The sequence below is a fragment of the Bos indicus genome, chromosome 2 (assembly GCF_029378745.1).
Source record: "Bos indicus isolate NIAB-ARS_2022 breed Sahiwal x Tharparkar chromosome 2, NIAB-ARS_B.indTharparkar_mat_pri_1.0, whole genome shotgun sequence".
In the NCBI taxonomy this organism is placed as follows: Eukaryota; Metazoa; Chordata; class Mammalia; order Artiodactyla; family Bovidae; genus Bos; species Bos indicus.
In genome coordinates this window covers 94,010,156-94,037,556 of record NC_091761.1, presented here as the reverse complement: position 1 = coordinate 94,037,556, position 27,401 = coordinate 94,010,156, and the positions used below count along the sequence as shown (strand labels likewise).

The window sequence follows — 27,401 nt, the reverse complement described above, 5'->3', positions numbered from 1 at the left end:
TGAGCTCAATTCCTGGTCGGGGAAGATCCCACATGCCACGTGGCATGGCCAGAAATGTTAAAAAAAAAAAAGATCACTTAAAGACACAAGTACGGGTGACACACGTAGTGAACGACACCTATCAAGAATGGTTTGAAAAAAAGTCTGGGTTAACACAGTGAGCTCCATCCTGTGGAAGACACGTCGGCACACGGGCCCTTGTGTGGCCACTGGAGTGCCCCTGGCTCGGCCCAGCTGGCACACAGAACAGGCCTTCTCATCTCTACCTTCTCTGAGTCAGACTGTGCTTTTATGAACCAAAGCTAACCCGACCTGGGAGCCCATCTGTTACAGGATCATCAGAAGCACAAGGGCTGAAGTCATAGCCAAGCCACTGGGAGGTGGGACCCCAGACACTGTTTCTGTTTGCACAAAACTGAATGGAAAAGAATAGGGCTCAAAGGGACTCAGACTCCATTCAGTGGAAAGCATTTAGGGCTGTGCCTTTAGGTCAGGGTGTGGCAAGTACAAATGCTTCTAGGATACAAACCACCTTTGTAAGGTGGGGATGGCCCACTGCGGGGCAGGGAGGGTAAAGGGCTGCAGGGGAGGTAGTAGAAGGACTCCACAGGCCCGTTGTAAAGGAGGCCACCACCATGATGGCCCCAAGTAGGGAGGTGGCCAGTGTGGCCAGATCTTGCAAAAAGATGTCTCTTCCCACACATGAAGCAAAAAAAAAAAACCCAACAACAACCCAGGGAAAACCGCCAGACTTGTCATAAATGTTGGTAACTGATTTCAAAATATGAGGAGCAGGCAACCAAGCCTGGCTGGGCAAACCTGGCTGCAGGCAGTCAGTTCTGCCCTCGGCTCTAGGTGATTCATTCACCCATCCATTCACTTGTTTATCTGTTGCTGCCAGTCATTCATTCAGCAACCTTTCATGAAGTGAATGAAAGCATGAGTCAGGTGCTAGGTGGGGCCCCAAGGAATGCTGGAAACTGATGTTTAAGTCTGCATGTTGTGAGGTGGGGTCTTCATCCCAGGGCTGGCCTCCCATAAGACTCCCCAAAAAGCCTGTGCATGGCTCCTACCATTTCTATATGTGTTTTTTTGTGCTACTGTATGTAATTAGGCATCTTTGTCAGCACCCTTCAGGATACCATTTAATAAAGCCGGGAGCTGAAGGAAATCACTAAACTCACTGAATAGCTTTTTCACGGTTGACTTCCCATCTTTCTGCTATTAAATACTATGAGCATAACCTTTCATCTTCCTTTTGCCATGCCTGCCTCTCACTCACAGTAAATAGCAAACAAACCCAAAGCGTCCTAATTTGTAAGTTCAAATTTGTCCCCGTGTCACAGAATCTCCAACACCGTTGTAAAGCAACTATGGGCAGCAAGGCAAGAAGTAATCACTGGAAACACAAACAAACGAACAGGTGAAGTAGCCCCGTCAAATTACTTAGCTGCAGCAACTCAACCCAGCCCATTCTATTCCCTGTTATCCTTTTGGGGTGGGAAGGAAGAAGGGAACAAAGGTGAATCGCAGAAATGAATGGAAATGTGAAAAGCAGAAAGCCACGAGGCCTGGGAGAGCGACTCCAGGAAACGTCAGAGTGGGTGAGCTTTTGGCAGAGATGTAAAATGTTAAATCCAGTGGCAAGGGGGCGGGCAAGGCAGTGAGAGGGCAGGACGTGTGAATGAAAGTGAGGGGATGACAGCTGGCCTCCGTGTCCACTGTGTTTGTACTGGACACTTAGATGTAACTGCCCATCATGTTATGCTCCCCGGCAATTGAAACCAGATGTCAGAGACTTCAAAGGGAAGGAGGCTGGGTGGAGGGTGTCGAGGTCCTACTCTGATCTTCCAAAGTATGGCCAGGAGAACTTTGAAATGAGAAACCTGTTGCTGACCATCTCCAGTGTCATCTGGGCCAGCTTGGGAGGGGCAGTAAGAGGAAAAGTCCATTAGCGGTTGTTCAGTCGGTCTTAAAACAGGGCCAGCCTGGGAGAGGTGTGGCATGGGGGTACTGGGGACAGGAGTGAAGGATGAGTCAGCTCTTGGCTAGCTGAGTGGCCTCTAGCAAGCAGCTCCTCTCCCTGGGACTCAGTTTCCCACTCCTAGATTGGTGATCTTTTTCAAGCTGTATGTCACCCTGTTAACAGGTTGTGGATCAATTTCGTGGGTCAGGACTAGGATTTTAAAATAGGGACTCTGAAAAAAAAAATAGGGACTATGGTATTTCAGAGTGTACTCATGTGTTAGCACTGCTTTGGGAACTTTTGTTTCAATCACATTTACTTATTAGAACAAGTTTATCAGGTGCCAGGCAGTAGGCGAAGTACTTTATTATTTTATTAAATCCTCATGACAACGGTGAGGGGTGTAGATATACTACGGTCACCCCCATTCTTTAGCTAAGATAACCGAGATCGGCAGAGGCTGGACCTGAACTTGGCAATCTGTCCCTAGAGTCCAGGCTAGTTAATGATATTCTATATTCCATATGCACACATGTGGTAGTGTGTGCTTGTGTGAGTGTACTCGTGCTTGTAAGTCAAGTGGGTTGTGATACAAATTTATTTTAAATTGCAGACGATGGTCAGAAATGCTTGAAAGTCACTGGCCTTGCAGCCCTCGGGTCCTCTGTACCTCTAATGCTCTGATGCTGGCCCCAAAGCAGCCAGCTTGGGTCGCTGCCGGAGGGCCGTTTTCAGCGGCAGCAAGAGGACAGTTCAGGCGCACTCAGCGGGCTGCAGGGAACCTGGCCTCACTCCTTCATGATGGGGAATAAAGTGTCTTCCCACTAAAATGCATTCACTGGGTCTGCCTTCCATCTGGAGGTGAGAAAGGCTAATTCGGCCGGATTCCCGGCCGGCGCGCCTCAACGGGACACCTCCTGGGCGCCACGGTAACAGCACACAGGCAGCATTTTTCTCCCGGGGAGCCAGAAGCACTTCTCCGACATGCCCTTATTAATCCTTCACCTTCCCCTGCTGGGTGAGCTGCTGACAGGTACCTTACAGACAGGAAAATGGAGATACCTGGGGCCCGGGTCCTGACTGCAGCTCCTGCTGTCTCTGGTGCGGCGCGCCAGCTCCGTCTGGCAGGCAGCGCGCAAGCTCGACTCTGGCTTAGCTGAGATCCGTGCCAGCTCTACCCGGGAGGAGGGTGGGGGCCTGCAGAGGAGGGAGGCCCCACTCGGAAGGATGGATGGGGTGCTTCCCAGGGAACAGGGAGGGTGGTCGTGATCCGTGGGCCTCATCCTGTTCAGGAGACTCTGGAGATGCTCTGGGGCCGCTGCTGGGTGGAGGTGGGACCCAGCCAGGCTTCTGCCGCACAAGGGGAAGGCGGCGGGTTCCCAGCAGCTCCCCCGCAACAGGGTCCCTCCCGAGCAAATAAATGCCTTTTACAGATGTAGCTTCGAAATGAAAATGAAGTCTCTTAGCCACTGACATCTGGAGGCCAGATTCAGACATAAACGGATTACTTTATTATCATGAGCAAGGTTTTTTTTTTTTCCCTTCCCTAAATCAACAGCCACAGCCCTCTGGCCTGAAAAGTCAGGGTCTAATTGAATTTGGGTGGGTAGTGTGTAGTTACGATTTGTTTTTGAGATACTCGGGTGGAGGAACTGAAATGATCCTTTAAAATAGACAGAGCACATCCCTTGAGAAACTGTCCCAAGTCCGGAGGTGGCAGGGCCTGTGGTTTGAGGTTGAATAAGGTGGAGTGCAGGGCAGGCGGGGGGGGGCAGTGTGGTTTTGAATGGATGGGGCTTCACTGGGGACAGCTGCCTCTCTGCCTGTCCCCATCATAGTCTGACCTCCTCCTAGGACGTCCCAGGAAGCCCAGGTCAGGAGATCATGTGAGTGAGACCTGAAGTGGAAAAGGGGCCTTACCTGTCCAATCACAGCCCAGCACCTCCAGCCGCATCCCAATGCCTGCGGGGGACCACCTCTCCGGGTACACCCGCACGTACTGCGCCAGGACAGGGTCGAACCTCCGGATGTCGGGGGTGTCATAGTGCATATTCCCTTCAAACAGCTGCAGGGGAGACAAGGCTGCTCAGCCCTTCCTGGGTGGACGCCTCTTCACTCCTCCTTTCTGCTCCTTCCTCCCCCTTCCCTCCCCGCCCCTTACATCCAGCTAGAAGTCTGCTTCAGAGTTAATCCACCGTCGCTGCACATGTTGGTCCGAGGGAGCCCCATTCTCAGACCAAGGTTTTTATTCATTTGGGAGGTCCCAGAAACATGGCAAATAGGGAGCAGATGAAAGTGGCGGTTGCTGGGTTCTGTTCTCTATCCTGGGAGTGAAACTGAAAATGCAGAATTCGGCTCTGAGTGAGTTTGAAGCTGTACTTGGCTAGGGAGGAGGAAAGGGCATGTAGACTGTCTTGCCTGTTCTGAAGTTCTCCGTTTATTAGAAAAATAAGTTCTTTCCCTGATGTTTAAGAGTCTAGATTTAGAAACTCCCAGCTTGACCATTTCAATTTAGAAAGTTCCAGGTCACCGAGAGGCTGAAGGGAAAGTGACCATCCTTTCTCTAGGCTAATGACTATTTCTGCTGGGCACATGTTGACAGTCTGAGACTGTGTTCCCCCGACCTTGGTTTAGTAGAAGACATTCTGTCAAAATGAACCTCATCTGAAGCCACACTACATGAAACTGACGACCGTTGGGCTTGCCCTGGCTGAAGTCACGTGGGGAAACCAACCCAGAGCACACTTGTGAACCGGTGACTTAGGGAAAGGCGGTGCACAGGTATGCCAGGGGCTGTGGCAGATTTTTATCTAGGAATGTGGCAGAATGCCCACAATTCCAAAAGCGGGGCACTGTTATGGGGAGAGCAGGCTCTGAGTCTGGCTAAGATCATCTCCTTTCCCAGGCCCTCAGGATGGTCAAGAAGACTCAAGGTCAGCTGTCCCTGGGACACCCTGTGGTCCAACTTATGTTCCATCCACTGAAGGTTCCAGTTACCAAGCCCTGAGCCTTTCAAGCCACTGGAATCATGAGCTGGGAGTTTACATCAGCAGTGCAAAACCTCCAGTCCAGCCCTTGCCTCTGCATTAAGAATGGAAATGTTGGCTTAGTAAAGGGGCCAAACAGAGACACGTGATACCCCTTCCTTACTAGAGGCCCTGATCTTCTGCGAAAAATGAAGAGTTAACTTAGCAATGAGGACTGGTGCCCAAGGCTGATTGAGAGATTAATGTGGAAAGGGACAGGGGCATGACATCCCTCCCTTTCCTGGAGCTCCTTGGTCCCCCCTGTTCAGGGCTGACCTTTACTCCTGCAATGGCAGGACAGAGTGGGCGATGCTGGCCTGCACTTCTGGCCTGGAGTTAGTTTCCTTTGCCTCTTTCCAGTCTCTCTGTGAGAGGCGGGAAAGATCTAAGTAGTCAAGCCCAGCAAAATACAAAGTTCAGCAACACTCAGAAACACACAGTTGTTTTTGGAAGTCATTCCCTAAGTTTCTATAGTTGAGCCTCCAAGAACCACATCCCCTTTGAATATCTGGCCAGTTCCAAGGAAACTTTATCTGAAAGAGGGTATTAAGAGTGTCCAAGTTATTAGCAAGGTGGTGTGGAGTAGTGGTTAGGTATTTGTGCTCTGGAGGGAGACTTGTGTCTGAATCATGGCTCTACCACAGGTACTGTGTGACCCTGGACATGACATCAAGCCTCAGTTTTGTCATCTCTGGAATGGGAGGGACCCTAAGATCTACCTTCTAGAGATGTTATAAAGATTTTCGTTGTTTAGTTGCTCAGTCGTGTCTGACCCTTTGTGATCTCATGGACTGTAACCCCTCAGGCTCCTCTGCACATGGGATGTTCCAGGAAAGAATAATGGAGTGGGTTGCCATTTCCTTCTCCAGAGGATCTTCCCGACCCAGGGATAGAACCCATGTCTACTGCACTGGCAGGCCGGCTCTTTACTGTCTGAGCCACTAGGGAAGCCTGTTGTAAGGATTAAAAGGCATTTAGCAGAGGGCCTGGCGCAAAGTATCCCTCAGTTAACATTTGTTTGACTGGCTCATAGGAGTTGGTGATGACCATCTAGTTGGGAAATCGACACCCCAGCCCGCCCCAGATCAACCTCCCTTTGTGGGGCAAGGTTAGGGAGTCCTCTAGGAACATCCTACCTTTGGCTGCTGGGTCCTCGGGTCTTGGATGTGCTCCCAGTCTTTGCCATTGAGGCTGTAGGAGACTTTGAACTTGCGCACAAACGCCCTGGCTTCCACCGCAGTGATGCTATCTCCTCCACGGGCCCCCTGGATGATGACGCCTTTCACGGTCTTGGGTGCTCCCAGGTCCACCTGGAGCCACTCCTCACCTGGCTGGGCCTGAGGGATCCGAGGGAACCAGCCCGAGCGGCTGCTGACCAGGCGGGCAGCACTGGGGCTCCAGAGGTACTCACGGGTGGAGGAGGCAGAGATCTGGGAGTCGGCAATGAGCCCCGAGAGCATCCCCAGCATGTTGGAGCAAGGGGCGTCTGCAGAGAAGGAGGAAGATACAAGAGGTCAGGCTGGTACCCTTTAACTGGGACCACCCCCATCAGTAGGGAGCTGTCAAAGAACCCGACTGTCAAGCACTGTAAGTCAACACTGACTTCTCTGCGTTTCAACGTGGGATAGCACTGTGGTTAAGAGCATGGTCGGGCACCAGACTGCCTGGATTCACATTTGCTTTGTCACTTACTAGCTGTGTGACTTTGGGAAAATGATTGAAGTGTTCTGTGCTTCAGTTTCCCTAGGCCTAAAGGAGGATTAACAGTAGTACTTACTTCTTGGGGGTTGTTGCAAGGATTCCATTAGTTACTATATAAAATTCAGTTACTGATTCTGTTAGTTACTGTACAAAAAGCACAGTGCCTGGCATGTCTGAGTATCTTACGCTGTTAGCCAAGGACTCTTACGTCCTTGTTGGTGACAGTCCCCACTAACCCTCCTGGGGGCGGTGAGCATAGAGGAGCTGTGCTGAGCATCGAATTGTAAGCTGGGTGATTGTTTGCCCTTCTAGATGGAACCCTTCATGGGGTTAGGTCTTTACTTCCATATGTATCATCACAGCTCTTTTCTGCCTTGCATCCTTCTCACTTGCTGTTCCTTCTACCCAAAATGCTGTTCCCCTCACTTACCATCAGACTACCCTTTACTCAGCCCAGACCTTAAGTGTCACATCCTTAGAAAGGCTGTCCCCAAACTGTTGATCAACGCTCCAAGAGGTTCCTTCAGTCACTCGCAGAGCACCTCGTGCTCTTCCTTCACATAGTTATCCCCACACTTACATTTGTTTATTATCTGTCTTGCCCCCCAGCCTGAATGCTCTGCCATGCCAGGGACCCTATCTGCTCATTCCCTTCTTTTTCATCTCCAGCTCCCAGTGTGGGGTCCAGCACACAGGGGGCCTTCTATAAGTATTCATGCAGCCACTGAGAGAGTGGAGGTTGCCTGAAGACATGGTACCCAGCAAGGCAGGGTCCAGACTTCGTGTGCATTCAAAACCCACACAGGTAAAATCGAGCCTTCTCTGAAGGCCACGTGCTGCAATCGTGCTGTTAGCACAGGGCTGGAACTGGAAGCAGAGCCCAGGACTCAGTTCGCTCTCCAACCTCACAGCAACCCCACTGTACCTGTGACGCGGCAGCCGAAGAGTTCCAGGCGGAGGGCGATGCCCGTGTGCCAGGTCTGCGGGCGGACCCTGACGAAGCGTGTCAGCAGCGGCGAGTGCAGCTTGTTCAGAACCACCTCTGTGGCATCGTTGTTGGCTTGGAAGACCTATAACATCACACGCCAGTCCATGTTATTGAAATCTCTGTGTGTAGTTGAGCCAGGCAGTCTTTGACAGAGTAGGGGAAGCTCTGTTCAATGTTAGTTCCCTTAAGCTTAAAAATAATCAGTGGGTTTGTAGTCTGGGGCTGTTTTTGAAATGCCATGGAAAAAAAAAAGATAATTTCTCACACAGCTCTAACTTGAAAACAATACATGGTCTTCACAAAAACTTTTGGAGGGAAGAAAAAATTTTGCCTCTGGGCCTGAGAGCAAGCAGAGGAAGGCACCATGAAAAGGAAAACACTTTCAGAAGCCAAGAGAGAGGGGGGATAAGCAGTAGAATATCCTTTAAAAATGGAATGACAATGTCATCTTTTAGGGCTTGTGGACCTCTCTCACTAGCTTGAACTTGACTTTCCCTCTTCCTCAGGTTTCAGCATATAGAAAGATTTGCAGGGTATTTTATCATCAGAAAGTACATCACGATTGTTTTTGTTAGTTACTTAGAGGTCTCCCTGCTCTATGGATGGGTAAGAAAGCACTATCTACCCTGGTGCCCCTGTGTCAATCAACACTTTCTTGGTTCTTTCTGGTCTTTGTCGTAGGGTCAGGGTTGCAGGCAAACCCTCAGAGTCCTGCTCTGGCTTCCTCTCATTGCAGTCTCCGCCCTGTAATGAAATCCCATCCCCATCTGACTGATGCATCTCTTATGGGAGGAATGGCTGTTTCGAGTAGCTTCTGATCCAACATGGTAGGAGCAAGTCCGAGCTTACCAGATGGCCCAAATCAATAACTGCCATATGGACCTTATGCTTTTTTGTGCTCTCCATTACAAAAAAGAAAAAAAGAGGAGCTGGAACAAGTGGACATGAGTTTCTCCCGGTTTCCCTTGATAAGAATGGAGGGAAAGACCACTAACCACCACTCCTAGATCATATCTGTCACAGCTCTAACAACCAAGTGACTGTAAATCCATTCACAGCCACCTCTGCAACAACCAGCCATTCCTCTTGGGTAGGGGGACCAGATCCTTCAGCTCATGACACCTATAACACATGAGCTGTCTGGGCATGGACAGGCTTTGGACAAGGGGAATGGGGAAACTAGTATGTTGGAATGCCACTGAGCCAGATGCTGTTTAAATACAATCAGGCCTAAAAAAAATCCCAGGAAGTAAGTGCTATTATTTCCACTTTGTTGATGAAAAAACTAAGGCTCAGAGATGTCTGTCTGGATCTCAAGCCTTGCCATGTCTTTAGGCTGTAGGCTTGTGGTTTTCTCCCTTGCTTCTTGTCTCTCTTACATGTGCAGTGTTCATGTTGGTGTTAGGAGTCTTGGAGCCTTGAGATCCCCAAGCGTGGGTGGAATGGAGGGAGAGCTGCTGTTGAGTGGTGTGCTCCCATTGTTTCTAATCCCAACGTAGAAGGCTCTGGGAAAGAGTGAAGAGCAGCACCAAGGCTTAGAGCTAATTAACAGCGTGGTCTTTGCTTCCTTAGGAACTGTAACTAGGAACTCTGCCATTTGACAACCTTGAACCTTCTATATTTCCCACTTGCTAAAGGTCAAACGTCAGAGCCATTAATAGCTCACACCGATGTGGCGGTGAAGGCTAAGAGCCATCATACCTTTTGCAACCAAATAAGGGGATGTGGTCTGTTGAAGAGAAACGGAGGGAAGGAGAGGACAAAACAGTATTCAGAGGACCACTGTATTCAGCTGAAACCCCTTGTTCCTGGTACTGAGCCCACCTATTCCAGGGGAGCACTCCCCTCCAGCCTTGCTGTTTGCTCTGCTTCCCTGGGGAGCCTCCGCTCTGGTCCCCAGGCCGCCAGGTTCCTCCTCTGCTGCTTCGCTGACTGCCGGGAGCACCAAAGCAGGACTGCCACTGCCGGGAGCACCAAAGCAGGACTGCCACTGCCGGGAGCACCAAAGCAGGACTGCCTGCCGCACACATCCCTCCCAGCATCAGTTTGGCTGCTTCCCGAATGGTGATTGAGGACAAAGAAGAGGGAGAAGACAAAGAAAACGCGCCACAAAAGCAGAAGGAAAGAAGTTGGAGCCAGACACTTGGGAGAAGGCCGACAGGAAGAAGGAGGTGCCTGAACCTCTGTGATCTAATCTTGGGGAGGAACTACCAGGAGGAAGGGCAGGAGGTCGGACAGTCCAGGCCTTGCTATGCCCGTTTCTTGGCTTCCTTGCCGCTTTGGGGAAAGAGATGGAGCAACCGAATCCAAGGGAAAGAGATGAATCAGTTCTCCTAGAATTCAGCATGAGGCAGAGGCTCTTTGTTTGTTTTTTTGTTTTGTTTTGGCAGGGCAGAAGCAAAGACAAGCCCTCTGCTTATTTCAGACGGGTGCTGTGAGCAGTGGGGGGGGCCCACTACTGACCTGCTCCCTGAGGATGGTGGTGGTGGCTGTGTGGCCTCCATCAGGAGATGCTAAGGAGTTCCAAGGCGGGGGGCTTGGTGGGGGGTTTGATTTGCCACGTGAATATATAATTGGAGTGTTGAGTGGATTTGAACCTCAACACAGCTGCTAATTCACAGTGTACACACCATGCTGGTACCGTTTAGAAACACAGCACGTCTTATGTGTTTTTAATATCCAATTTTATCTTATCTGACCCCTTCATTTCTCAGCCTGGGCAGACAACACCAGGAAACCATTTCTTTCCTTCCTCAGTAAGAAAATGACTGTGTCTTTGGACTGTCTTGGGGAGGCTGGCTGTGTGTGGGCATGGGGAACACACACGCGTGGGTACGTGTCTGAGGAGGGGGCTGCTCTTCCCATGGATGTGTGTGGCCACAGGCTTGGGTAAGCCTCCTGGATCTCTGCCCACAGTGGCATCAGTCAGTGAGGGAGGCAGGCACATGGGTTATCTACCTGAGAAGACCTACTTGGTTCTCTAATTGACCTTCCATCTGCTATTGCTCACTCTTCTCCCACCCCTGAACCAAATGAAGGCTCTTACAATGTGACCTCAAGTAATCATTCCTGTTTCTGAGCCCAGTTCCTTCTCAGTGTCTTGTTTGCCCCTGAGCTTGTGCTTTTAACTACCTTCTGTTCTTGGGACCCTTGGCTGACAGAATACCATCTTTTTTTTGGAATGTGGACCATTTTTAAAGTCTTTATTGAATTTGTTACAATACTGCTTCTGTTTTATGTTTTGGTATTTTGGCCATGAGGCATGTGGGATCCTAGCTCCCCAACCAGGGATCGAACACGCAGCCCTGCGTTGGAAGGAGAAGTCTTAACCACTGGAGCTCCAATGTGTGATTGTGCTCAGTCGCTCAGTGGGGTCTGACTCTGTGACCCCACAGACTGTAGCTCCCCAGTCTCCTCTGTCCCTGGGGTGATCCAGGCAAGGATACTGAAGTGGGTTGCCATCTCCTCCTCCTCGGACCTCCAGGGAAGTTCCCAATACCATTTTATTTTAATAAACTTTTTACATACCTCTTACTCTGAGGTGGGTGTAGTAGAAAAAAGTTCAAACACTAAGGCTTGAACCGGGAGCCAGACTCTGTTGTTAATTAGTTCCTGCTGTGCTTACTCACTCAGTCGTGTCCAGCTCTTTGCTACCCTAAGGACAGTAGCCAGCCAGGCTCCTCTGTCCATGGGGATTCTCCAGGCAAGAACACTGGAGTGGGTTGCCATGCCCTCCTCCAGGGGATCTTTCCAACCCCAGATTGAACCTAGGTCTCCCGCATTGCAGGCAGATTCTTTACCGTCTGAGCCACCAGGGAAGCCCTCACTGTAGGCAAATATCTCTACCTCCCCCAGGCCTCAATTCCTTCCCTATTAAATGAGGAGATTGTATGGGTTGATCTGTACAGTCCCTTCTGGCCCCCAGATTCTAAGGCTTGCTTCACAAGAGTTTCTCATTTAGAACTGCCCCAGGAGTGTCCACTTTCTAACACGGCATTTTAGTTACCACTGTCCCTTGTAGCCTAAGTGCTTTTGTGGACAAATGCTGTGGATTTTCATACATTTCAAATAGTGCTCAGACTCAGGACACCTGGTGACTGCTCCACTCAGAGGGAGAATATAACTTGTTGATGTTTTGGTTCAATAACAGTGCAAATTATTAATAAACGAAGAATAATAAATAACAACACCTTAGTCCTCACATATTGTCTTGTGCCCAAAGATATCAAAGTGCAATTTATGAAAATCCATTTTTAATGAAACATTAAGCAGTTTCTATTTCTCCAGACCCAATGGATTTATAAGGACTCTATTTTTCTCCCTGCACGGCCCTATTTATAGCTGGTAAATGCTATCATATATTATACATCTTTATGACTTTCTCAATGCTTCTGTGGTTTCAGAATCACCCTTCATATGTTTTCTGATCAAATTCTCGGAGATGAATTCTTGGCTTCCAGTCGAGGCACTGCAAGGTAAGGAGTTGGCGTGCTTGGGAAATGATGCCAGGAAATTGGTTTCACTCCCTATTCCCTGCCGACTCACTGAATCACTATAGGCAAATCAATAAACCTTAGATACCTTGATTTCTCCTTCAGGAAAATAAAGTAGATAGCAGGCTTGCAAATAGACACTGGACTTTACCAGCCGGCCCTCCCTGCTGGCTCTAGGGTCAGCACCACAGCCAGGACAGACATTAGACGGGAAGCTACAGCACGAGTAACAAATAGGTCTCTGTTTAACTGGGAAAGTTCAAGCCTTGAAAGCCATTAACTCTCAAGTCCCACCTTGAGGCCAAGAATTTTCAGGCCATAACTTCACAGTGAGGAGTCCACATTGTTGAGAAAACTCAGTGACTTGTCAGCGTATGGCACACCCAGATAGATGTATATAAAATGTGACGATCACATTTTAACATCTGCTTTAAAAGCTGGATGTCACAGATGGTATATGTTTTTGTTAACTAAAAAAAAAAAGTTAATATGGTTGCTTCCCCACCCAAAGGAAAAAGTGTGAAAAGAAGTGTGTTTAAGGTGATCCTAGCTTTCTAAAGAGGTGGGATAGCATTGATTATGTTGTAATTACTAATGTGTGTGTGTGTGTGTGTGTGTGTGTATGTATATATATATCTGAATGTATGAAGCTATGTTGAATATAGAGTTCTTCAAGTGCACTTCTGTAAACCAAGTTTGAAAAACAATTCAGGGCACGAAGTGGTTTAGATAATCCATTTGGTGCCTTGCTGAATTCCGAACATAATCCAACACTTGCCAATTGATTCTGGAGACCTTTGGTTTATTTTCAGTAAGACAGAATCTGAAACCGGCAGCACTTCATGGATTTTTTGATTTGCACCTCTGGGAGAGGGGGGCATCTGCCAATTAAATTGGCTGCTATCCAATATCCCAGTTTGGTTATTATCTACAAATCACTCTTCTCCCACCCAGAAAAAGGAATCAACACGTTTCGACCATTTCTGTGAGCTCATAAGGCATGGACTATGTAAAAAAGAAAAGTATATATATATATATGCATATGTATGTGTATGTATATACATTTATACTGTAATAAGAAACATCTAGCCAGAAAGCATCATGTTTGGTTTTTGAGGTCATCTGTTCTTTGTCTTTCACCCTTTCCAGTCACAGCCACCACTTCTTGCTGACCCCTCCCGAAGATCTCTTTGAAGAACATGCAGTGACTCAGGTGCCACTGAGAACAGTTACTGTTTCACTGCCTCCCTGGGAGTCCTCTTTGAGGGTGGATTCTCTGCCAGCCCTAAATCTCTCTCCCATACGCTGTTCATCCCTGCCATCAACATCCGGGTGCCCAGGCCAGGGTAGACACTCAACAGTCTTTGAGCCTCTCGGCGGAGAGACAAGCACAGGCTCGCGGTGCTCCTGGCTGCCTGACCTTCCTCCGTCAGGCAGGCCCTTTGGTCCACAGATGCAGACTCTCATTCTGTGCACTGCCTCCCACCTGCCTGGGCTTCATTCATTCCGTCTGTGCATGCCCGTCCCTTCATTACCTATAGTGTGACCTACAGTTTACTTCTATTTTGCTGTAAATATGTGAATGCAACTGGCTCCAGGAACTGCCCAGAGAGCAGAAAATTTTTCAAAGACAACACAGTGCTGGAGCCCTGAGGTAGAAACTGTGCAGGAGATCTTTTTCTCCTCCCTTTCTTTTTTAAAAATAAATATTTCTCTTCACTAATAAATGTTTCATTGCATCCAAAGTTCTCCTTTTCAATCTACTTGGCACAGACTCTCAAGGAGCAGAACAAAGCCAGCAGAGAAGAGAGGTGGCAGGAATGGAGGGCAGAGATGGGGGAAAACAGGAGCACATTTTAAACATTCTTCTCAGGAACCACCACACTGACCCATCCTCACTCAGGACCAAATGCTGGTCCTCCCTCTCCCACCCGCTTTCCCTTGCATTTTCTCTAAAATCAGCCATCGGGGCTACACCAGGAAATAAATGGTTAATCAATGAATACCATCCTGCTTAATTAATTTGTTGCACCAAACAGGCAAGGGTAGGGGTGGGGATGGGGGCCTGCTGCACTCGGGGAAAATGATGTTAAGGTAATGGACTTTTTTTTCCTGTTTGTAAATCTTGGTCCTGACATTTCTCTCTTAAAACTCTTCCTTCAAGACTATAAATTTTTTTTTTTAAAGCTGCTTTCATTCTAGTGAATGTGGGAACTTAGCCAGATACAGAATCAGAAGGGATGTCTCTCTCCTGTATAAATATATATCTATGAGAGACACTGAGAAAGAGAATTTAAGGGCGGGAAGGGATGGGGGTAGGGCAAAGAAATTCCCTAACCACCAAATGCTCATTTACCACCACGATGCCCTCCTATCTCCTCCTCCTTTACTTTAGGGCTGTTTTGATCGTCAGGCAGCATTGCTGATGTGAAGGAGGAGACAGAAGAGCAGGAGCTTGTTGTGGGGTGTAGGGCAAGGAAAGCTGATTTTTTTTTCTGGGGGTGGGGGGCGGAGGTGGGTAGTATGTACACATCCCCATCTGTGTGTGCCTTGAGGGGCCCGTTAGATTTACTGCGGGATCAAGTTACCCCCATCGAGATGCCGAGCCCTGGAACACAGCATAGTAACAGGATTAGGGTTTCAGGATTTGAGACAGGAAAGCATGAGGGAGGAGAGGAGCAGAGGACAGCTCAGGGATTGGGGGCTGGAGGAGAGATGGGCTGCAAGAGAGTGGAATATCAGAGCCATGAGGGTGTATTCCCATGAAGGTGGGGCAGAAATAGACATTCTACCTGGGTGGGAAGGGCCTCCAACTGAATACCTCCTGAAAGAACACTGCCACATTATTTAAGAAGGCACCTTTTTTAATCTCCAGGTGGGGAAAAGAGAGCAAAAAGTGTACAGGGAATGAGGTTGCTAAATCTACCTGCCAATTGTACTCTTTTTCTAGAAGAAATCTCAGGAAACCACAGAGCAGGGAACCGGTGACAGCAAAGAACCCGACAATCTACCTGGCGAAGTGCTCACCCCACTGTTCATCCGGAGGTGCTTGGGCTTTTGCCCAAGCAAAATCACGGCACCATTTCACATTTCCTGCTGTCTGCTCCGTCCCACTGGCCGTGGGTCTGGAAAGCACAAGGAATTTAGCATCAAGGCTGTAAGCGCCAGGGAGGCTGGCCTCCAGTCCTGGAGACAATTCAGCACCCATGGGAGTTGGGTGAAGCCAGCCATGGGGGCCTGATGGAGAAAAGGTTCCAAGCTTATGTATAATGAAATTTTCCCTGGAGCTTCCTAAGTGGAGAGGCTAAAGGTCTGAGCTCATCCCATGGCAAATGGATAAGGGACAAACTTAATTACCAAGGGCCCTCGATTCTTCTTGGTTATAATTGAGGGGGGCAGATAAACTGGGGGACTTGAATTCGGAGAGGACATCAGTCCTCTTCTGAACATACATGACCCTGGACAATATAATCATATCTATGACTTCTAGATGTCCATTGCTAGCTGATGGTTTGAGTCACTGTCTGAATATTATACACAATAAGTAAAATTACTACAATAAAAGGGAAAAGGAAAGCCAGTCATCCACCAGGAGGCTTCAAAAAAAGATATATATATATATATATATATTTTTTTTTAAACCCAAATTTTCATTTGCATTCCTAACTGAAGCCTGAGGGGTACGGTTTACCTGTGGCAGCTCACGTACAGGCCCCATCAGATGCACGGAGAGGTCTGGATGACTTATCAGGTCCCTTCCAGACCTATGGTTTTAAGAGAGGCAGATAAATATCCCATGGGGCCTTGTTACTTTTAAATTGATAACTTGCTTCTGCTCAAGAAGAGCTCTGTGGGTCTAATACATTAATTATATCTGCAGAGAGCCTTCCATCTATGGATCCCAAGGTGCTCTGCCTACAGCAAAAAAGGCACCATTCCATTTGGGCCAGCAGAAACACTGAGGCACGGAGCTGCAAAGAGAAATCTCCAAGGTCACGCAGTGCATCATCCGAGAAGGTCTGAAGAGAGACACCACGTGGTTTTAACCTTTAGCCAATTAATTTGGTGGTGGTGGTGGGGTTGTCTTTCTTCTTAAGTTTCTGAAAGCTTCACAAAGGGTTTTAAATTTCTCAGATGGCTCTCACAATGATTTGTTTTAATTTGGAAAATAAATATAGAACTGAGGATTTTTGAAGTGATGGGGGAGTGCTTATTCGTTCTGAAGGGATGTGGCCAAAGTGACTTCATTCAAGTTCCAGCTCAGGATTCTATGATGGGGTCCCAAATCCAAAATGATGAGCCCAGTGCCCTCAAAGCACAACTTGCCTTCAGAGCTCCACGAATGTGCACCTCTCTTGAACCCTGGATGGAACATTGAGGAAGCCAATTTCCCTCTGAATGCAAGATGGTGAGCCATCATGATTATGAGAAGACTGGTCTGAACTCAAAAGCATGGAGACCGGTGCCTTCCACAGGGACTCCACAGTTCCCCCAAGTCCCTGGGGCAAATTACTTTGCCCGAGAGCTTCAGTTCCACAGTCTTAAACACTGTTAAATTCTGAAGCAAATAAGCCAGCGCCTGAGGGTTCCCCGAGCCCCTTGGAAGTCATCATTAAGTTAATAAGAATGAGCTTAGTGCATTTCTGCCGCTCATTACGGATAATTTTGAAAACTCTTGGACCCAAACCTTACCCAATCCCTGTCCTAACCTTTCCATCTTCAATCTGGCCATCAGGATACAGGTAGCACCCAACAGACTTTTTCTTTTAGTCCAAATTTCTTCCAAACACTTCAGAACAGCCCAGCAATACTGTGACTAAGAACAATGTAACACGAGTGACATCAGCAAGAAAGATGCTCACATGTACCCAATAAGGGACAATTGAAATTAGAGGCTTTTGCTTAGACCTGTAAGGGCATGGCCTGTGTCCTCCTGGCTTGACAGCAGCCTCGGTCTCACTGCCTCCAGTGCAGACTCACAGAACCAGCATCTCAGAGGTGAGCAGGAGCCTAGCCAAGGCCTTGTGCCTTCCAGCTCTTTCCATCTTTCTCCACGCCCCTCCCTTGGCCTGTGTGTACATAATTTTGTCTATAATTATAGACATACATACTAACTTTCCACTATTGTACTTACAATGCTATGTCTGTGTTTGGGGTATTATTAATACAGCTGGTGAAACCAAAGGCAGTAGTTTTATGCTTGTGGTTTCTGAAGAAATATATGTGAAGCAATTTGTATAATCTAAAAGAGCACACAGGCTGGCTATGGGCTCTAACAGGTGGAAGAGCTCTCTGCCTTGTGGTTACACAATAAATATGCATGAGAAGGCCCCCCTGTAGGAAAATCATAGGTTCCATTTTTACGGCATGCGGAGTTGGGTAAGGATTTGGGGATGTGCTGTACATGTGCCTGTGTAACCGGGCTGCACTTTGCCTGGAGGATCCTTGCAATATCCCCAGCGACAGGGTAATGCCTTTCTCATCCGCAGCCTCACCGTTACCTGTTGGATGGAAAGGGCCTAAGAAGAGGCTGCTTCCAGGCTGTGGGAGGTTGGAAAAGAGCTCTTCAGTCAGTCCCCCTCACCTCCTAGCCTCAAGGAAGTCTTCCCCCACCATAGGCTCAGGCCTTGCCTCAGCCCAGCCTGGGTTCAAACTGTAGAGAGTGTTTTGCAAGCGACTAGCACAGCCATCCCCCACCACCCTGAGTGTTCGTTAATCTTGTTTTCCTCCAACTTCCCCAATTCCCTGGCCTTTGGTATACCGCACTGGTGTTGACAGAGACCAGGGAATAGAAATCAGTCCCCACATTTCTGCCCCAAACATCACCATCCCCTCCTTGCACACCCCGTGCACTGGGTCCCATCTGCAACCCCTCCCAACTGCCCACAGAGCAGAGCCCACTCCTGCCTCCACCTCTGTTGGGCTTTGCTCACAGGTCCTGCTGGCTGAATTCTGCTTTTGAGTCCACTTAGTGCCAGTGTGCTTGGCACGGTGCCCACCATCCGGCAGCTACAAAGGGAAACAGTGGTAGTGTCCTGGGTCGACGAAGCCTCTCCCCACACTGCCCCCTGGTCCCCTCCTCACCCCAGCTCCCCTTCATGGCATCAACTCAAACTGCAGCAGACTTGACAAATCTATTTGGCACGGTTCACTCAACTATTTCAGCCCAAACAGCCAGAGAGCTGCGCTGACACACCATGAACGGTGCGGAATCTGCACATTAAATACAGACATCTGGGAGCAGATCCGATAATGAAGGAGCAGCAGAGATCATCCATGGACTCAAGGACCCAGAGGTCTCCTCCCTCGGCTGCCACACCAGAGTGGGGACAAGGGAGCACAGGGAGGGGGCAATGCTTGATTGGCAGCCTTTCCATTCTTCTGCCTCCTTCTAGGTACCAAGAAGGAAATTACCCCATGGTTTCTAGGGAAAGAAATTTAGTCATGGGTGAGAAGAGGAGGCAAAGGGGAGAGAGAGAGAGAAAATAAAAGAGATGAGAATGTATCCCGTATGAAAAAGTGGAGAAGAATGGTTCTAAAGGAGTCCAGAAAGCTACATTTAATTGTCAGGAATATCTTCCCTGCAGAACCAATACCAGGGATAAAGCCAGGGAGGACAGCATTCTATCAAAATGTGCAGTGCTAAGGTATTTCCAAAAGCAGATTTCCTACAAATGGTGTTTTAAATAGCATCCCAGTCCATCTGCGTGCTTTTAAAATCGGCTTATGCTACAGTATCCCTCTGGCCAGCGCTGCTTAGTCATTGAGCCTGGACAGGGAGGTGGTTAGGGGAACCTCTTCCTCCTCCCCTGTAACCACCCCAAGCCAGATGCTGGCCCTTGCCTGCCTGGCTGAATTTCTGGGTTCTAGCAGTTTCTTATGGAAAAGGGAGGGTGGAAAGAGAGGGCATGAGAAGGAGCGGGCTGGGATGAGGACTTCATCCACAGAGCTCCCAGCACCCCATGCCGACTCTGGCTTGCTGTGTCCAAGTCACATTTAGTAACTCTCCCTGAAACAAAAGCAGGCAATGAGAAACCAGACCTGATCAACACATCAAAATGCAGAAGTCTTTCAATTGCTAAGTCTCTCACTTTCTTTATCTGTGAAATGGGCAGTGTGTGTGTGTGAGAGAGAGAGAGAGACCTGGTAATATCTAGAAGCCATGATTTCAGATGAATGGTGCCATGTTACCATGGCGATCTTAATTTTTAAAAATCCACTCCTTTAAAAACTCACATTTCCCGAGTGAAGCAGTGCCAACATTATAGTTTGGGATTTTCTGGGCCCAAGGTTTCCTGTTACAACAGCAAGAACAAGCTGCCTTGGGGCAGTGACACAGGCTGAGGGCACCTTGTTTGGAAAAGACCTTTGGCCTCTCAAGGTTGGGCCACCTATCTACCCTTTTGATAACTCACAGCCTGACAGACAGGGAGAGAGATACTCTCCCTCACTCCCCAATTCCATTCAGAGAAGGATGAGCGTTTTCCTTTGAGACCCAAGAGTCAGCCCACAAAGAACAATGCTCCTGCCCTGCCCAGGTGAGACCACTGGCCATTTCCAATAAGCCTTTCCATGCACTGAGTCTACCTTATAACCAGTATGTACATTGCCAGCGCCAGCTGCAGACCTGTTCACTGCCAGAATGCCACGTGTTGTAGAAAGCTGAGACCAGACATTCATCCATATATACAACAAAAGCCTCACATCACCCACGAGGACACGCCTGTGGGAGCCCCAGACGCTGAAGGCACCAGCCTTGCAGATTCAATGCCTTACTGCCAAGCATGACTGCCAGTTCAGATCTCATCCCCAACAAACCGAATTTCTCTTCATTATTTATTGTCCTCTTTTTCCTTCGGGACATTGAGATTCCCTTTTAGGATCTGTGCCCTTTTATTTCCAGCCCTCAGTAACTCCCCGAACTGCAGTTTCATGGGGTTTTGTGACTGTTAACGCAGCATGTGGAAGGGACTCAGGCCATCAATGCTCAATGAATCCTGCACAGGGAGACACGGGCCAGGAACACATTCTCTCCTTCATTTGTAGTCAGAGAGCACTCTGCAAGCTCTTTCTCTCTCTGCTGTACAAGATACAACAGCAGCCAGGCTGTCGGAGAAAACGGTGTCTTCCAATCACTTTAGCATAAGAAAGAATATTTTCAGGGCCAGTGTCTCCAGTGCCTCCATCAATTACTGGAGCCTTAGGGAACAAGGCTGCCTTGTCCATGTGGGGTGGGTTTGCAGCCCCTCTTGACCCACCCCTCCTGCTCCGCCCCATGCGTGCCCCTGTGGTGGGGCCATGGTTTTACCTTGTGGTTCTTGCCGTGCCGGTACACCATCCAGTCCTCACCATTAGTGCTCACTTCCAGCTTGTAGGATTTGACATAATAGCCATTCTGAGTTTCCCTGGAAATCGCTCCCTGCGTTGCAATGGCTGTGAGCACAGTTAGAAAGCGTAGGTCCACCTGGAGAAGGAAGGCGAAGAAGGATGGGTGTCTTGACTCCCCACACAGGGCAGCATCTGGGCTTTCCTTCATAGGACACCATTGCAGTACTTGACTCCCAACCCGTGTCTGTGATTCACTCACAGGTATTGGTGGTCAGTATCTGTCGGCATCCACTAGAGAGTTAAACTCGACATATTCAAACTACGTTGGACACCTCTGAAATTGTAGCTTGAGTTTTATTTCTTTTTTTTTTTCTTTCTTTCTTTTTTTGCAAATTTGAACAGACAGGATGACTGTTTATCTTAAAGGAATCATTGAACATCTAGAACTATGACCCCTTTTTACTTTACCACGACCTGCCTTGGATAGTGAAAGCGGATGCTGTTTTACAGGAACAATGGCTAAATCCAATCCACTCCACTCTGATCCAGCCTAGCTGCCAAAGTCTCAGCTCAGAGCTGTTTCTCCTCCCCTCAGTCCCTCACTCCATTGTGTATTTAGTCGCTTGGGTCACCAAGGGGTCAAAAGGCATGTAGAGTCTGCCCAAGCAATTAGGCTTATGGACCAAGTGCTGACCTTTTGTCCGACAAGGAGGATGGCCAACATTTTGAGCCACCTTCCCTTCCACAACACCAAACCCATTTGGAAATTGCTAGGTGTCATTCCTTTGCAGGCCGCAGTGTTTCTTAACAACAATCTCCCTGTGATCAAAACTGAGCCAGCACGCCCTGGTAAAATTTGATTCAGTAAACATTTATTAGCTACTTAATATATGCTCAGCATGATTAAGCGTTCTGAAGAAGTACATAGTGCTGTATATGTGTATGATAAACAAGTGGAGAGCAATAGGAGAAAGAATACGATTAGGACTCAAAACAAGGACTACAGTCAACGGAATGCTGGCTGTCAGTAAGAACTTTCTGGAAGCTGTGCTAGATGAGGAGGATTATTGGAGAGGAAGAGAAGAGAGTGACAGATGGCCTTAGGGTTGGGCTGTTAGAGCTCATTCTATGGAATGCTCTGGAAGTTTCGAAGGGGTCTTTCTCCCTTTCCTGTCATCTGCTCAGTAACGTCCTTCTCAGAGCAGAGGCTGGTAGGACAAGCTAGTCTCAGAGCTAGGACAGGCTTGTCAGCAGGTCACAAGGCTACCTACCATGTGTCATGAAAGCAGTCCTTGCTCTAGCCTGGAACTAGTGGCTTGGCCTCCCCTGGGGACCAGCACTGGACCGGTGTGTAGAGCAAGGGAGGATTACTCCACAAAAGCTGCACGTCTTATTCAGAAGGAAAGCAAACAATAGTCTGAAAAACTGCTGCAGGGCATCCACGCGACTGGAATTTCATTCCTGGTAGTGATAATTTCCCACGTGGTCTCCTGATGGCTATCAGCAAAACCTTCCTGGCAGGGCTCCCTCCAAACAGCAGAGATCACAAAAGGTTGCCATGCTTCTCAGCCAGCCTGCCCTTAGGAAAAATGCCCCCTACGTCCTGATGCCTCCCTCTGCCAAGAATGAGGACGCTCTGGAACTGTTTATAGAAGTTGCTTGGATGTCTACAGTGAAAGGGCAAACCCCCTCCCAGCCCAGAAAGTCCACCAGGGCCTGGTAATCTTCACAAGGGCAAGGCAGTGTCCATTTCATCCTGACGCTTAGCACAGTGCCTGGCGCTGTGCTTGTGCCTAGAATATGGATTTCTTAGGATGGATGGATGAGAGGAGTTCTCAATTATGTTATGCTTATTTTCTTCATGTCCTTTGTTGACTCTAATGAAGGAGCCAGCTGCCTCACCCACCGAAGCACACACACTCTAAACAGCCTCTGAGTCAGTACCTGGAGATACTCCTTGCTGGAGTCCAAGTTGGGTGTCCAGCCATTGTCGTCACCATGGAGCCGGCTTTGCTGAGGTGTCCACCTCCCATCAGAGTACATAGATGAGGCACTGATCTGTTCATTAGCAATCCGGCCAGACTCCATTCCCAGAGGGACATTGCACTGAAAGTCTGGCGGGTAGAGATGGTCAAGGGCAGAAGTTAGGTCTCATAGCCTTAAACCCCCGAGACGCCCAAAATGCTGCTCCCTTCAAGGGGTGAGTCCTTTCAGGCACTCCTTCATCTTAAAGACCTAATTCTACACTCACATTTTACAAACAATGATGCCAAGTCACAGAGCTTGACAGCCCCTCTTGGTCTGAAAGCAACTAAATTTGACCTAAAAGAAATTGGGCTGTGGATAAATAAGAATCATCATAGAAATTAAAAATACAATCTAAAGCACAAGAACTGTTAGTGCTGCAGGCTACGGATGCTCCCAAACTCCAGATGCACCATTATTGAAATAACAGGTAAACGTGTGATAGACTTGGGTGGGCTGATACGTCGTGGGAAGCCTGCTTTATTAATAAACACCCAGGAGGCACTTTTGCTTCTGTCTTTCACTCAACTGTCTCATGAGTTCTGGCACCAAAGACAGACATTACAAAGCAATAAATACCTGTCTTTGGGAGTCCTCTCTGTGAGTACATGCGTGTCATTCTATATTAGCCTGCACCACCTGTCTGGGCAGCTGGCCTCAGAAGTCACTTCCTCTGGCCTTGTGCCGTCAGTTTAATTGCTGTCCTTCCCGTGATCCCTCAGACACTGGTCAATACGTGTGTGTGCACGTGTCAGATAAGGACCAGCAATCTCTCTCAGGTATCAAACCCACTCTGTCGCTCGGTGACCACACTGACCACCTGCAGAACTCGGTTAACTTGCAATACCGTTCTCTTGTCTCTCAACCTCCATGAGCTCTTTGAAGAAAAAACAAAACCCAGAATGAAACCCGTCCCTTGGCCAGGCTGCCGTGTGGTAAACTGTCAACAGCCATGGCAGGATTCGCCCAGCTCCAATCATCCTGAAAGTGTGCCTCTGGTCATTCACGTGATCATTTAGGTTTCTCAGTGAAGATGACAGCACCTCTGAAGTCCACGCCCAAGAGGAACTGATTTAAAGATACAGCTCAGAGCAAGAGACTGATGGTCTGGATGGCAAGGTCCATGACTGCTGGGGGCTGGATTAGATCTTCTATGCTTTTCACAGTGCCCGTTACATAGCAGAAGCTTAAAAAACCGTGTTTACTGGCAGAACAAAGTGAAAATCCAGCAGTGTACCAGCCTAGTGAGAGAAACTCTAGTCAGGCCCAGAGAGATTTCATGTTAAAACACATGTATATAGAGAGAGGTTTAAAATTTCTCCATTTCTGAGACTTCCCTGGCTGTCCAGTGGTTAGGGCTCTGAGCTTCCAATGCAAGGGGCGTGGGTTCAATCCTTGGTTGGGGAACTAGGATCCCACATGCATGGTGCGACCGAAAGAAAAAAAAAAGTTCTATTTTTCTGACAGTGGTCACTGAGACTTGGAGAGTGAGGAAAATGACCCCAGACTGAAAGAAAAGCACATGCATGTGTGTTAAGTCGCTCAGTCGTGTCTGACTCTTTGCCTGACCCCATGGACTGTAGCCCACCAGGCTCCTCTGTCCATGGGATGGATTCTCCAGGCAAGAATACTGGAGTGGGTTGCTATTCCCTTCTCCAGGGGATCTTCCTGACCCAGGGATCGAATGCACATCTCTTGCATCTCCTGCAGGTGGATTCTTTACCACTAGCAGCACCTGGGAAACCCACCAAAAATAGCACATGGGGGACTCAATATAGATACCTTAAGTACTCTCCCTTTCATTCTGAGGCTTGAGGTGGTCCTGTGACTTTCCCTGGGAATAACTAATTCTTGGCATACATACTTTTTCTTTAAAGAAATGAGCACCCAGACTGACATTTACTCTATTTTCATTCATCTCTGCCCAGCAAGAGGCTGCAGCTCCATTCCCTTGAGGTCTGACTTTCCCCCTCCTTCTTTTGCAGAGATCACCCTCACAGCCCCCATGGGAGGACAGGTCAGTTTCCCAGCCAGCCAACTCACTCTCCAGTGGCTCTTGATGGACCAGGTAGTAACGTGCAGAGAAGCCGTCCTTGGCTACTGCCATGTCCGTGTGAAAGGTCAGAGAGAGGATCCCCGTGGCCGAACGGAGTTCAGAAGGTGTTTTGGTCCCACAGTACTTGCCAATCAGGGGTCCAACTGGACAGGAAGGACAAAGAGAGGTCACAGACATGAACACGCCAGACCCCAATCTCCATACATTCTTCCTTCCCATAATTCCAAGTCATTCAACACAGCATCACTCGGGATGCCTTGGCACAAAACAACCAGAGATACAGTTTCAGAACAATGCCTAATATTTTTTTCCTGCACATTAAACAGTATTTTCACTGACCTGGCTTCATTCTGTTTTCACAGCCCTGCGAGATGGGCTGGAAAGGTATCATTATAATGCTTGTTCCACAGAAGAAGAAATTGAGGTTTGGAGAGGGCACATGACTGTTCATTGTGCATACAGCCAGGAAATAGCAGAGCGGGGACTCCAACACATTTCCTGACTAAATCTTATGCTTGTCTGAGGAAATGAAATTGCTTAGACATCAAGTCTCCCTTACAGTGCAAAATACTTAGAATGATGGTAGAAGTGAAAGATGAGTTTCCTCACCGATACTATATACCCAAGACTCATGCTGGTCTCTACATGAGAAGCACAGGTGCCTCTTGGCTTTGGGGGATGAACTTTTTTTTTTAACATCTCTGACTATAGTTAGTTGGTTAGTGTTAGTGGCTCAGTTGGGTCCAACTCTTTGCAACCCTATGGACTGTAGCCTGCCAGGCTTCTTTGTCCATAGAATTCTCCAGACAAGAATACTGGAGTGGGTTGCCATTCCCTTCTCCAGGGGATCTTCCTGACCCAGGGATCAAACCTGGGCTTCCACATTGCAGGCAGATTCTTTACCATCTGAGCCACCAGGGAAGCCTGTGACTATATAAATGATAATAAAATTATAGTAATTATAATGATGATGATAGCAGCTTATTTATACAGATATTAATAAGACACAGAGCTGCTAAGATCAGAGCCACAGTTCAAACTTAGTCTCGCTTTAGAGTCCTATTTGGACATAGAGAGTGGTCACTGAGTCACTTTCTACAGAGCAGAAGAAAATATGACCTATAGGTTTTCTCATCCTCATCCAAGTATCACTCAGTCTCCTTCTATGCTTAGTCACTCAGTTGTGTCTGACTCTTTGCGACCCCATGGACTCTAGCCCACCAGGCTCCTCTGTCCATGGGGATTCTCTAGGCAAGAACACTGGAGTGGGTTGCCATGCCTTCCTCCAGTCTCCTATCCTTCTGCAAAGAAGTATCCCCAAGTGAGGAAACTGCCTTTCCACAGTTTTTCTGAAGTCATCCCTGGGAAGGATAAGAGAAAGTCATCATGGGTCACAGATAAACTCTGAAGAGCTTTAACTTCTTTGTTCTCTGTTTTTTATTGCCACTAAAGCAATTAACAGGCAATGAAGCTACTGGGAAGGGCCTGGTGAGGCGCCATCACTCACCATGGGGGATGCCATCCCAGATGTCCAGCCAATCGTATTTGCAGTCTCCCTCTCCCACCTGCAAAGGGTCATGCTCCAGGTCAAAGGTCAAGAACTGCAGGATGATCTCCATCTTGGGTTTGGCCAGGATGGTGAAAGTGCAGTCCAAGTTGTGTGGGTACTTGTCGGGAAACCCGGGGGACTCGATTGTCCCATTGGGGCTCGTGAAGTTCTTTGAACAATCTTCGGAGCCTGTAGGTGAAAGAGAAGCAGAGCCTTAAGAGAATGGAAGAGGATGCCTTTCTCTGTTGTGTCTGTCACACGGGTTATTTAAATGTTTGGGCCAAAATTTCCTTACTCAAGAAGTTTTTGTTTCCACTGGAGTGGCCCTTGAAGCAACAGACTTTTCACATCCACATTTCAAGCCCTTAAGCCAGACCATCTTTAGGGGAGAAATTAGGGAGGCGAGCAGGCTTGCTCTACATATTAGAGTAAAAGTGGCAATTAAGGATTTGGGAGGAGGGGTGGTGTAGAAAGAAGCATGTGTGAGAGACAGAGAGAGAGGGAGAGAGATAGATGGATTCCCTTGAAAAGAGGAACAGAGTCTTCTTTCTCAGTTACTCAGCTGCTTGCTCCAGAAATGTAAGTTATTTCAATCCTTAAGGAAGGCTTGCTGATTGCCAGCAGGGGAAACAATGTGACCCCTTATTTACTGCTGACCTCAACACTAGCCCCTATTGTACCAGAGCCAACTTGGTGCCCCCGTCTCCCTCCAAGATCCAAGGTGCCTCAGGGGAGGGGCAAAGGGGAGCTCGGGTCTCATTCATGTCATGACTATATTAAAACGAGTGGCTCTGTAGTGGCCAGACAATGAACAATTGAGGTTTGCAGCCGGTGGATCACAGCAGGGTTTGGGGATGTTAAAGCCCACTCCTGCAGAAAGTTTGGAAAAAATGTGGCAGTGCATTGGCATTTGGATGGCTTCTGGCTCTTTTGTGGTAGGGATGGCCTTGTTTCTCCCCTAAGCTCCTATGTCTGCTTTCTCAGGACTGATGGAGGCGTCTTATTAAATGCCACACACATTCGCCTCCCAGTGCAGGCTTGGACCGCAGTGGGAGCTCGTAAAAGGATTACAGCTACCCTCTCCCCTAATGCCTCTAGGCGGAGTCACATTAAAAGGGCCCTCATGTGCTGTAACCCAGCCACCATTTGCCAGGGCGGGCCTGGGACAGTCCCAGGACAGGAGCGGGGCCCAGGGAGCTGCTCGGAGCCAGAAGTGTTGCAAGTTAATGTGATGAATGTAAATGCTGAACAATTAGAATTGATTTCACT

The 27,401-nt window shown here is 48.3% G+C and overlaps 1 protein-coding gene across 4 annotated transcripts in view; it reads right to left on the bottom strand.

Annotated features, from left to right (window-relative positions):
• Positions 1-27,401, bottom strand: part of NRP2 (neuropilin 2) — a 120,174-nt gene that overhangs the window by 52,110 nt on the left and 40,663 nt on the right. For all 4 annotated transcript variants that reach the window (XM_019975603.2, XM_019975610.2, XM_019975618.2 and 1 more), the window contains exons 4-10: positions 26,091-26,321; positions 24,571-24,726; positions 22,447-22,616; positions 20,483-20,638; positions 7,619-7,763; positions 6,129-6,478; positions 3,887-4,031 (exon numbers count right to left, since the gene is read on the bottom strand). In XM_019975603.2, the coding sequence (XP_019831162.2) occupies positions 3,887-4,031; positions 6,129-6,478; positions 7,619-7,763; positions 20,483-20,638; positions 22,447-22,616; positions 24,571-24,726; positions 26,091-26,321 (1,353 nt within the window). The remainder of the gene's footprint in view (positions 1-3,886; positions 4,032-6,128; positions 6,479-7,618; positions 7,764-20,482; positions 20,639-22,446; positions 22,617-24,570; positions 24,727-26,090; positions 26,322-27,401) is intronic.